Source organism: Antrostomus carolinensis, unplaced genomic scaffold (genome assembly GCF_000700745.2).
Source record: "Antrostomus carolinensis isolate BGI_N321 unplaced genomic scaffold, ASM70074v2 scaffold7685, whole genome shotgun sequence".
Taxonomy (NCBI): domain Eukaryota; kingdom Metazoa; phylum Chordata; class Aves; order Caprimulgiformes; family Caprimulgidae; genus Antrostomus; species Antrostomus carolinensis.
The window spans coordinates 18,825-31,281 of record NW_010314168.1 but is presented as its reverse complement, the minus strand read 5'-3'; the positions used below and the strand labels follow the sequence as shown (position 1 = coordinate 31,281).

General features: G+C 32.9%; 1 protein-coding gene across 1 annotated transcript in view; it reads right to left on the bottom strand.

Annotated features, from left to right (window-relative positions):
* The window catches only part of RPS6KA3 (ribosomal protein S6 kinase A3), a 39,400-nt gene that overhangs the window by 24,245 nt on the left and 2,698 nt on the right, over nt 1–12,457 (bottom strand). The window contains exons 3-7 of the mRNA XM_029084861.1: nt 8,848–8,928; nt 7,761–7,840; nt 5,237–5,343; nt 2,835–2,872; nt 2,310–2,452 (exon numbers count right to left, since the gene is read on the bottom strand). Coding sequence (XP_028940694.1) covers nt 2,310–2,452; nt 2,835–2,872; nt 5,237–5,343; nt 7,761–7,840; nt 8,848–8,928 — 449 coding nt within the window. The remainder of the gene's footprint in view (nt 1–2,309; nt 2,453–2,834; nt 2,873–5,236; nt 5,344–7,760; nt 7,841–8,847; nt 8,929–12,457) is intronic.

Sequence of the window (12,457 nt, the reverse complement as noted above, 5' to 3'; positions counted from 1 at the left end):
CACTTAAAGCCATCAAAATTAAAATAATTATAAAGGAACTCTCTGAACAACTTATACAAACTGAAGTCATCCTGAACACAAGGTATCCTCTGTTCCTCTCTTTTTCTGGTATGACCCAAACATTCAGACTTCTAAGCGTTAAAAATGTACATGGTTAACTTGAGTGAATAATGAATGATGGCAACATTCTTAGATCTACAATAAAAGCATGAATTTGTTCTAATGACATCCTTTAAAACCTCTTGTTTATATTTCTTACTACCCTGTAAGTATTCAGAGAATAAAAGCTGCCAACTCTTCACTGCTGCTAGATACTGTTAACTCTAAGTATTATTTTTACTTATAAATTTATATTTAAAAAATTAAATTTAATATAATGCCAAGATGAAAAAAAAATCCTACTTTTAACTTTAGTATTTCTTAAGAAAATTGTCAGGAAGATTTGACAGGTATAAGCCAAAACTACGAAAAAAATTCACCTTTTGTTTATAGTTTAGAACGATCTCCACAAATTGCACTGGCAAATAAAATTTTTAAAAGGTAAATTTGTTGTGCTGCATGTTTCACTTACACTTGCTTGAAATAAAAATTTTCTTTAACAAGCTCCTATTTGTCACAAGCATACTACACACTTGTACAAACAACTCAGCGTATGTCCTCCTTGTCCCTTCTTTGTCCCTCCTGCCCAAATGCTATATTCCAACATCAGCAGGCCAAAAGCACTCTAAGAATAAGCCAACATTGGCCTTCCCTGGTTATCTTTTATTTCAGCAAAAAATTTCCTCAACAAATGCATAATGCTTCTGAAAACTTTAAATTAGTGTTTTTAGATGTCTGGTATCCCTTAAAACAGTCACTGTTTTAAAGGATAAATTGGAATATACTTCTCAAGGATGGTTTAAACATACTTAATGTCTAGCAGCAGGAGAAAAGAGGCCAAATGATTTGTTGAGGTATCTTTCTGTTCCATCTAGATACTGTGTACTCATACCACACCAACAACCACTTGAATTCTCAGTCAACACAGATTACAATTAAGAATCATTTAAGAGTGGATATATACAAATTGTCTATGAAAATTACCATGCAAACTAGAAATGCAAGCAACAAAAATATGTCTTAGAGAAAACTGCACTGTAATCCATATACTAATTTAAAGAATTTGCTTTTTAAGGTAATTTTTTTTTATAATTCAAAGTAGAAGCCAAAGTGTTTAAAATGCAGTGCACTTCGACTGTGAAAGCTACACCAGTCACATCTAACATATTTAGCAATTTTCAATTTTAACATATGCACTTTATAAGCACAAAACTATGTTTTCCAGCTTTATAAAGCAAAGCTGAGGTTTAACTATGTTTGTTTTATCAATAACAAATATTCTGCAACTACCTTCTAATTGACTGTGGTCTTACTGATAAAATGTGCAGTTGTGAGGTTGTGTATGTGCTTGTCTGTCTGGAGAGAGTTTACTTATCAGGTGCTACTTTTACATAGTCAGTTTTCAGATCACAACAGCATTCTAGATGACTAAAAGATGATAGGACAACTTATTTTCAGGCACAAGAGTCCTTCTCATTCTACAAAGCATACACATTAGTTGTACTGTTACAGTCATATGTAGCAGAAGCAGTAAGAAACAGAAACATTTCCTTTAAAAATACAATTATTTTATCTTTATGTAAAAAATGCACACAAAGATTATAAATATTAAAAGCCATTCAGGGTTCCCAAAATACCAAACATGATCCGTTTTTCTTTTCCAAAGCCATATCTGATACACATTATCTCCCCCAACCCTGCAAGTTCTCATTGCAGAAACACTGTCAGCAACAGAGCAACCGTATCCCTTATTGGCTCAGTGTCATTTAGATTATTTTCATGTGCGATAGCAGTAGGTGTCATTATTCCACTAAGTTGAAATTACACTGGAGACTAATTAGAAAGTGATTACTCATTTTTTTCCACTTGAGAATAAATTAAAATTAAAAATTTGGATCTAAATTTCTTCCCTGCCTTGGCATTTCCTATATACTTCAGTATTCCTGTTAGTCTCTGTAATATTCAAACTACAAGAGATGCATAATATTTCAATTCAATGATAAAAAAAATATAGCATATTGTTGGTGTTGATATGAGACCTAGTCCATGTTCTTGATACTCTGTGGTATTATTATTAATTTCATATAATTTAGACTTTTTTTGGTAGTTACAATTAATTTAAAGCTCACCTTACAGTTTAATACTTTATTTGTTACACCAAACCTCACAAAGCATAGTTCTGTTATTATTTACATTTACCAGAAACCTACCATTAAAACACCAAAAGACCACCAGTCTGCACTCTGTGTATGGCCTCGTCTATTAACGACTTCTGGTGCCATATATTCCACTGTTCCACAGAAAGAGTAGGCTTTTTTTTCATGATCAATTGACTCCTTACTTAAGCCAAAATCTGTAAGGAAAAAGAATAGTTCTAAATGTAATTTTTTTTTTTTTTAACTCGCTCATTCATGGTTAACACTTTCACCATAACATGAAACATGCTTATATCATTCATATATACACCCAAATATGCACATGGGAATTACAGAATTCTCCTCGTCTCCCCATATCACAGGTCCATAGCATCAGATATACTTATAAAGCAGATATCTTATTTAAATGTTAACATATTTCATTTATTTCAAACTAATTACACAATTTGCTCCACAGCAAAAATTACCTACCAGTTAAAATTACTTATGTTACCATATTGCTTTACAGCAAAAAAGGAAAATGTTAAGATTTTATTATGAACAGAAAAGATCGAAGTGTTCCAATTTCCCTTTATTCACCTGTCAATTTGATATGTCCTTCCTCATCAAGCAGTATGCTAAAAAACAAGAAAAAGAATAAAATACATTAATTAAAATATCTTTTAATTGTTGTTTCAGACAATGTACTGACAACATTTAGGAATAAACAGAACAGCATATACAAAGACAAGCAGAATTGAACATGTATGAAAAAGAATCATTAGGAGTAGATATGAAACTACACATTTTATTTTCCTTCAATTCTTTCTTTTTAAAGATTATGAAACATAATCAGCATATCAGATTTTTATTTAACTGCTTGGTTAAATTCAGAACAGTATGTAGTAACTTTTAACATGAACTTTCAGTTTTGGCCATCTGCAGCATGAGCCATTATCACAATTCTTAAAAATAAAGATATAGTTCTATTTCTCTGAAATTGAGCAAGACGTGTTAATACAATGTATGTTTGCATATGTATACAAAATGGGTATTCATCTATAATTACTGTTTCAAAGGGTGTTGACCACTTCAAATAACATCAAGTAATAAATATTCTCATGTTGTATCAAAGGACAGGACCCACAGGCCCTATACTTAGAGCAGGCTTTGTGCTTCCATCTGTTTATTTCAACCACAAAAAAGGCCACATTTCTCCGAGATGCCAACCATCCTTAACCACCACTGGATATAATCACAATTCAAAGCATGCAAAGTATTCAAGAATTGGACTCTCTAACACCACCTACACAGCAGGCTTAGATTCTCCAGCTTCTCCTGTGGGGAGCTGAGTTCCTTCCCAGGATGAGACATGACCCAGGCACACAGTACTTGAACATTTCACCTGCCCGTACTTTTTCCTCCTTGCAGTTTCCATGGTGGGAAACAGCCTCACAGTATAGATACAGCCTGTGAGAGTTACTACTGTCTCATCCATAACTTGCAAATAATTTCAACCTTTAATAGTTTTGTTGTTTTTTTTTTTTAAATCAGATATACCCAAGGCTTAAAATGAAGGCTTTTCAATAGGTACAGACACATACTCCTTTTTAAAAAAAAAAAAAAAAACAAAACTATGTTTGAGGCAGTAGCTATTTAGTCTTCTGACAATAAAGATTTAGTTCTTTTCCTCTTGGCAGTAAATGTTAGCAAAATAACTAAAGTTCTCTCACTTTGCTTTTCAAAAATCTTTTTCCACTTGGTAAGCTTATTTTTCCTCACTTCAGAATTACTTAACAGAACACTCTCAAAGTTTAAACATAATTCATTCCCTCTTCTTTTGTAAGTGCAACCCCATGCCAAAAGCCTCAAAATTTCTGATTTGAGTATGAATTTTTCCTTTCTTTCAGTCAGGGCTAAACATTTTTAAATTTGTGTCTTTTTTTCCAGGAGATGCACAAAAGAACAAGCTATCCTAACGGAATTTCCATGTAACAGTCATGTTCTATGATACTTGTTATTCATTTTTGCTCTTTTCCACTAATACTTCACATGAGACAGTTATCTCACACAGACTTTTCAAGTTCTCCACGTAGCTGTAACATAGAAGTGGGATCACCAAGGATATCAGGACTTCACAGTTACTACAGATTTCCTGGCAATGAGGCAGAGCATATTAACTATCTGATTAAGCACAACAGAGGAGATGCAGGCATTATATTGTCACTTAGATTCCCCTCCAGGTAGACAGTTACACTAGAGCATACATTTGTATCTGAAACATTCAAATGTTCCAGATGACAGCACTGACATTTTCACATTTTCTTCTTTACATCTTCTAAACCATAACAAGAACAACAACAAAATACTGGAGGAAAGACATAAACAGGAGTCAGAATTCAGTCATTTGAATGAATCATGGATAACAAATGTATTGAGACACACCACCATACTGGGATCGCAGCTTCAAGTTTAAGTTTTCAGTATAATTATGTGATTGTCAATACATTAAATAAAACTCCACTCTGCTCTTACTGCAATGTATTTTAAAAATCAGCTTTGGAAAAAAATGTTTACCGTTAGGCTTTCAAATGCAAAGATACATTTGACTGTAACACTGTATCATGCATTTGTTCTAAATTTATCTCTAGTCCAGAAATTCTACAATAATGACAAAACCAAAAGGCCAAGGTGACCTCTTCTCCACTGTATACCCTAAAGCACCTGGAAAATGAAAGGGGGGAATATTTTGGTATACTCTTTACTTAAAGCAACATGGATTATAGTACTTGATATATCACTCTGAAACTAGAAGCTGATGCTCTAGTGGAAATTAAATCCAACCTTTTTAATTAAAAGAGCCCACAAGCTTCCCCTACCTCCTTCTCTATTCAGTTTGTATGGTAAATCACTGAAGTTTAACAAATGAAAAGAGAATTGCATAGGTAGAAGTGCTATACAAATCTAATTAATACACTGTATGTGCTGTAGAGGAGTCTTACTTCTCAGGCTTTAGGTCCCGGTATATTATTCCAAGACTATGTAGATGGTCTAAAGCAAGTGCTAATTCTGCCAGGTAAAATTTAACATCATCTTCTGTGAACATCACCTGAAAAAGCAAAACAATGTATTTTACATGTAAACTTTGTAAAGCTTACATCAGCACCAACTAAACAATGGTAACAGTGGTTTGGCATAATGGTTCTTCATAATACTTGCATTCAGTTCTATACAAAACCAAATTTTTTGGTTAGACAAAAACTAGGATTTTGTAATAATACTATTTCACAGTACATACTTGAAAAAGAAACTCTGAAGTCAGTATCACATTATTCTTTCTACAAAACTAAGGTTGTTTTTATTTTCATTATTATTAAAGAGGACAGACACATTGTAGTGGGACTGAAAAATTTGGGGATGCATTTAAAGAATGTGACTACCTCTTTATTGAATGTGACTTTGTTTCCAGACAACAAATGGACTAAAGTAGTCCAAATGCCTGAATTTCATCTACAAAGTCGAAGACACAAGAAAAGAATATGCATCTTTGCATTGAGGAGACTGTCTCTAGGTATTGAGAAAGAAGGTACAGTGATGGTAAAACCTGCAAGATGCAGCCTGAGATGTAACTGTAGAAAAGGCAGATCGAAAAATAAGCTAAGAAAACAGCCTATGTAAGAGTACAGGTAAGATCTCAGGTAGCAATCCCACATTTTCTGTTAGGAAGATAACATAATCTTTGTTTATATTCAATGAAATTAACATGTTGAAACTTTTCTGAAAATTTAGAAAAATACTAAAATAAAAAAAAAAAATTCCTGCATGATTTGGTTCTTCCTCAGTTACTACTCTGAGCCTTTTTTTTTTTTTTTTAAATTAGAATTTAAGATTAACATCTTTAGATACAGTGTATGGACTTGGAAAAAAGAATGGCAATGGGGAGCACAGATGAACATTATTTTAAGCTAGTGAGAATGGAGAATACCATATATTTTCACCTTAGTAGTTTAAAGAGAGAAAGTGATATCAAAGCTTGTACTAAAGGTTGTTGCTGATATTACTTCTACAGAAGAGCAAATACTTAGTACATGCACATTCAAGAAGGGAAATCTCTGTAAGAAACTTTTAAAAGCTCAAATAATAAAAAACCTACGAGGATGATAATACACCCACAATATATTCTTTGAAAACACTACATGGAATTCATCTGTCCTAACTTTCAACATCTGCAGTGTAGACATCTAGCTCTGAATGAATAATTTTTTTTTCTTTGTAGTCAATGGGAAAAAAGCAGGAACTTTTAGGCTGCAAGTTCATCTGATCTACTTTAAAATCACACAAATTGGTACAAGGATGACATTAATTGCATCCAGCATGCCCATTTCACTCCATCAGTTATGAACAAGTAGCATAGATTCAGGTACCTATAATGAGTATTTCTTATCTAACCATATTGAGTCTTATAAAATTTGAGTGGCTCAAGATGAAAAAGTCATCAGTAGGAAAGCGACGGATGTTCTTTCTTGGAAATCAAGAAAGAACTATGGATTTTAAGAAAAAAGTATCTCAGTTTTAGGGTACCAATACCTCTCTACTTATCTGTGGCAAAACAAACTAAAAGAAAGAGCTTGAAACAGATAGCTTCACTGAATTAAATGTAGTAATTTATGTGGTCAGCACAGAAATGGTGATGTATCTATACAGAAAATGCACTGCATTCTACTGTCATCTTAATAACCATATAGCTTTGTCGTGGTGACCCAATTGTCCCAGATACTCTGTAGCAAGGGAAAATGGAAGGCAGCTACAATTACAAGTTCTGGATACCAGATATAGATTGGATATATTTATTATCATATATTTGTTGGAAGTTTTTGCATGAGTGATAGCAAAAAAAAATTAAAAAATACAAGATTCTCACATATGAAATGTTAGCATTTATTTTAGGAGTTATAATAAAATTAATCAAACATTTAAAAGTCGTTATTTCACATATCTAAACAGAGATATCACCAGCATAACATAGGCCAAGTGTTCTTCTTTGGAAAATTACTAAAATAAGTGAAATACAATTCTTGATTTTTTATATTTATAAATAGTGTAATTTTGTGTTCATATGTAAATCATAAAAAACCCCCAAATCTATCTGACATTAAATTCTGGATATTAAAACCAGACACAAATCAGTTAATTTGAATACAACTACTTTATATAAATCCATGCTTTTTCTAAGACTCATCTTTAAACATGGTAGCAATAGGAGAAGAAAATTCTGCAAGGCATAAAAAGCAGCCCAGAAAGATTACTTGTCTGAGCCTTTTTTCAGAAACAATGTAAATTACCATCGTTTTCATGAAGTAACTACGTTGTGCAAAAAACCCAACCAAACAAAAAGCCTAGCTGGTTTAAAAAAAGACATTCAAAATTTAATTCAATGAAAACTGAATTTAAAAAGTAAACTCTCCTAACATAGGCAGTTTATAGTAAAATTTTATCAATATATAATTTTCAAATTAAAAAGTTTACCTCTTTGGATAAACGTGTAAACAAGTCTCCTCCCCTGAGAAAATCCAAAATAAGATATAGTTTCCCTTCTGTTTGAAAAGCTGAAAAGATCAATTAAAAAAATTAAGTATGATCTAATTTTACCCATGATCAGAAGAATAACACACCCAATAATTCACCCTTATTTTCACTATGAAAATTAATTCTTTTTTTCTCCTTTGTGGAAAAAAAATATTTGAATGAATTAAGCAAATGTTCCTCTATTATGGACCAAGTAACTCTCATGTCATGTGAAAGTAAAGCAAGTTACCAATGGAATTTCTAAAAAAATAAACTATACTTACGTTAGTCAGCATTTCATTCCAGATTTAGGAAGTAAAAAGTCTAGATTTAAAAGGTCAAATTAGTAACTAACGCAAGTATTCCAAAACCTCTGGAAACTCAGCTTAACAGGAACATCTAGTCTGGTTTGCAAAAGAGTGACAAGTAAAATAGTGAACGCTACATTATTTAAGCTACATCAGAGAGTGACAGAGGTCTGAAGTTTGAACTATAGGAAAAATTGGATTCTAAAAGAAAAACAAACTGAAAAATAAGTAACAGGAGAAACTGCTCTCTCTTTTTTCAGTTTACTTTCTGCATGACATCTTAAGAGTACTGATTTTCTCCTCCCTCCAGATGAATAATTTTTTTTTTTTGGCTGTCCATACTATTAAAATTAAAAGTACATTCCCACTAATTTTGATGCAACTGTAAATAACACCATTGCATAAGCTTTCTATATAGTAAATAAAGAAAAGTTAAGAAATAATAATAATAAAGTGAATGACCTTCAAAAGACAAGAGGTTTTGGAAATAAATGGACATAGATAACTTTTTTTAATAAAGCAAAAGGCTACAGACTCTCAGTCCTATAGATATAACACTGTGTGTGAAGTCAGCCATGTGCCTACTTTGCATGAGAATTACTATGTAGCAAGTCTTTACATAATCAGGATTTAGATAGCATGCTAATATTCTAGGATCCTCTGAACCAAAGCAAATGTTAGGTACTATCTTGACAAGCACCTTATTTTTATGATATGAAATGAATTTTTCTGCAACTCACCATAATGTAACTTGACAATAAAAGGATGGTTAACTTCTACTAGGATATCGCGTTCCATTTTTGTCCGAACCCGATCTCGAACTACAATAGAACATGAGTAAAATAAAATAATAATTTATGAATCAGTATTTCTCTTACGTTTCCTGATTGTATCCTGTAATATTACAATTGTCTGTAGGTCACTATACTTCGCACTAAAGAGACTTGAGCGAGAATTTATTTCACAATGCAAAGTTTTCTGATAAATCTCTTTATGCATTTCAATTTGCTTGATTTTCTGCTATTGGCAAAAGCTAACACTGGATAAATAAATGTAACAAAAGCACAAGAGAAAGCATAACCACACTTCAGTCTGCCCTATACTTAGTCAACTGTTTAAACAGAAGGGTAAAACTGCCACAGCCATGTATAGAAAACACAGACTTTTTCTTTACTGTGGAAAAGTAGGGAGAATTAAAGTTAGAGCAAAACAAACTTGTAACATAAATATGATTATACTATCATAAAGATGCTTATATTGGTTTAACTCATTCAAGTAAGTTGCATTAATAAGATATTAAGTACCTTCACAATTTGAAAGGGAAATTTTTTTTAGTTTCCTTTCTTTATTATGAACTTACAATAAAAATAATATTCATCCAATGTAGTGTGTACTTCAGACAATATTTTTTATTTAAGAAAGGTTTATTCAGAGTAAATGTGTGCATGGAGGAGCGTATCAGACATCAGAAGTAGTTACTGCTCAAGCTGCCTGTGCAGTCCTACTGTGGTGACTCAGAACAGGACATGAATCTGCTCCTGTGCCACTACAGATTAACCTAACTGAGGATCAGGCGCAGATGGGGCTGGCAATCCATGAAGAGAGGCGGGACATCTGCTGAGCTCCAGCTGTTCCAGGCAGCTCCCCTGCCACTCCAGTCAGTGCCTGGTTCCCACCCAAATCCCTCAGGACACAGACAAAATTCAGAACTCTCTAACAGATGGGAGCCACCAAGGTTTGCTACAGTGTTTTAAGATGTTGCCTTTCTCTTTCTTTCCCTTATTCTACCTTTTGTTACTTGCCCTTTCCCAAATGTTACAACTTCTTGAAGGAGGCACCCTAGAGCAATGAAGTAAAGTCCAAAGTTTAAGTTGCCGGCATTTCTTGTACAGCTAACAAGCCAGAGTTCTCAGATATTAAAACATAATAAGGCAGGAAAAAAGTCAAGAAGCAAAAGTGTCTTTTAGAAGTTTAGCTATCTTTTCCCAGAAACAGGCACTTAAAATCATACAGGTACTTGTGAAATTAAGTTATATAGATACATTTTCACGAATGAATAAAGCTATCAAGTGTCCATCTCCCTGAAGATGAGATTCCTAAAAATGGAAACATATGAAATAAGTGCTCTCCAAACACAGAGCAAACATCACATTTGAATTTTGACCTTTACATCTAAAGTAATGAAAATGTCACAAGATAGTTGTACGATTTCACTGTTCCAAGGGTTCATCTGAATTACAAAACTGAAAATCAGAATATTCTTTTTTAAGGCAGATTCAGTTGAGGAAAAAATTCAAAAGACTTAAGTGCCTATAGGTATGCAACAGTTACATGGATAACAAGCCTTATTTCTGAAAAGCTAGAGAAAGTCCAGATTCACAAAATCTCAACCAAAAAAAAGTATAAGGAATTTAGCTAATTTCAGACATTAGTATTAGCCATTATTTGACTTAACATCTGACTTTCGTTGACTATATTTTCATACGTGTACTGCTGGAAGTACTGATTTTTTTTTTTTAAAAACATTTGATGCCAGACTCTCTAGCAATGATTTGGCCCTGTTTCTCTCTCTCTCTGTCATAAAGGGGCACTGAAAGATGATACCTTCTATCAGAGTGTATAAATAAACTAGTCTCTGCAGTAAACAAAGTTCTATGTGTATATTCTTGGATTCAGTCTAAACATGAAAAGGTTGGACTGTGTAGTTCTGGCTAATATAGCTGCATTCCTATGAAAATATTCTTTCTAAATATGATCTGTGAATCATGCACACCGCCTTCGATCTTTAATCTTTTATCTTTAATTTTAGAACACAAAAATAACTTCATGAAATAAATTTGAAAGAGCTACAAAACTTTAGACAAATTAAGTAATACAGGGTATTATTTAAAATTACAATATGAGAGCCCAAAAAGCATTGCAATTATGTAGAAAAGAATGAATTTCAGTTAATTTAATATTAAAATTTCAACAGTAACCCTCATTTGCTTGGAACTCTGCTTTTCCTAAAACATAAATTGGAACCAAAAGACACTCCAAAACATCTGAAAATTCAAAGTGTTGAAAAGTGTGGCATTCTCCTGTTAGTGTCACCTTTCTGCTCAAGCCCTTTGCATTCTTCAATTTTGAGTGCCTCAGCAATCCTCCTTTTCCAACCAAAAGCCAAGCTTCCAATTTCAGTATTTATCAGCCTCTGCCATCTGTTGGCAAAACTAGAGCTATGGCTTGAACTGTAATTTTTACATGTAAGGTTAAACCACAATCAAAAGGTGATGAAGAGAAGCCCTCAAAAGTCTTAAAAAAGCAGCTGCTGAATGACCTTTGACTCCAGTTCTGAGCTATTAACAGGCTGGAGAATGAAAGGCTATTGAGGATACCGAAGTACCTTAAATGAGTGGAAATCAATTTCAGAAAAATAGGAAGCAAATAATGAGAATAACACTTGCCACAAAAAACACAGGAATCAAAATATAGGAAACTGTTCAAAAACACACCCTCTATAACAGTTTTAAGTGAAAGTGATATATAATAAGATTCATGAGAGAGATTCAGCCCTAGATCTTAGGTAGAAAAAATTCAGGTTCAACATTTTAGCAGAAGTTCACAATTCAGTGTGAGTTCTTTTTCCCCCATCCATCATTCTATGGATATTTTCAGATGAAAATTTATGTTAAAATTGCAAATCAATATAATAATCAATAACATAGGTGAAGTACTACAGGTTATTTGAACTATCTCAAAATTATCATTGTAATTTCAGTGCAGTCATAAGTCAGAAGAACTAAAAATAGACATAAGTATAAAACAATGGCATAAAGCAACAAATACATATTCTGGTTAAGAGATTAGCGTGAAAGATCAACCTTCATTTTTATCTACAGTAAAAAATACATTATTTCTTTTTTCTTATGGAATTCTCCAGGACAGAACTGAGATTGTTCAGGTTTAAACTGATGTTGCTACTGACACCACTCAAGACCAAAACCACCCAAGAAACAAAACAATTTACAACTCATTTTTGCTCAAGTAACTTACATAATTAATTTAAGATTTTATCAAATATATCCTACATCCAGAACAACTGCCAAAAGTTTTGGGAAAATGTACTGTATATTTCTGCTTCAAAGAAGGACTTAAACTCCTTTGCTTAGAACTTTTAGAATAAAACAGCTGATATAATGCACTTTTAAATATCATGACCTAAATATAAACTGAGCAAAAGGCATTAACTGTATCCTTGGTGATACACAGCAAATGAAAAAAGGAAGGATATTAAGTTTCACATAACAGCTCAACAGCAAGTCAGGTGGCAGATGTAACACAACTACTCTATTAAACCAGCATCACCTA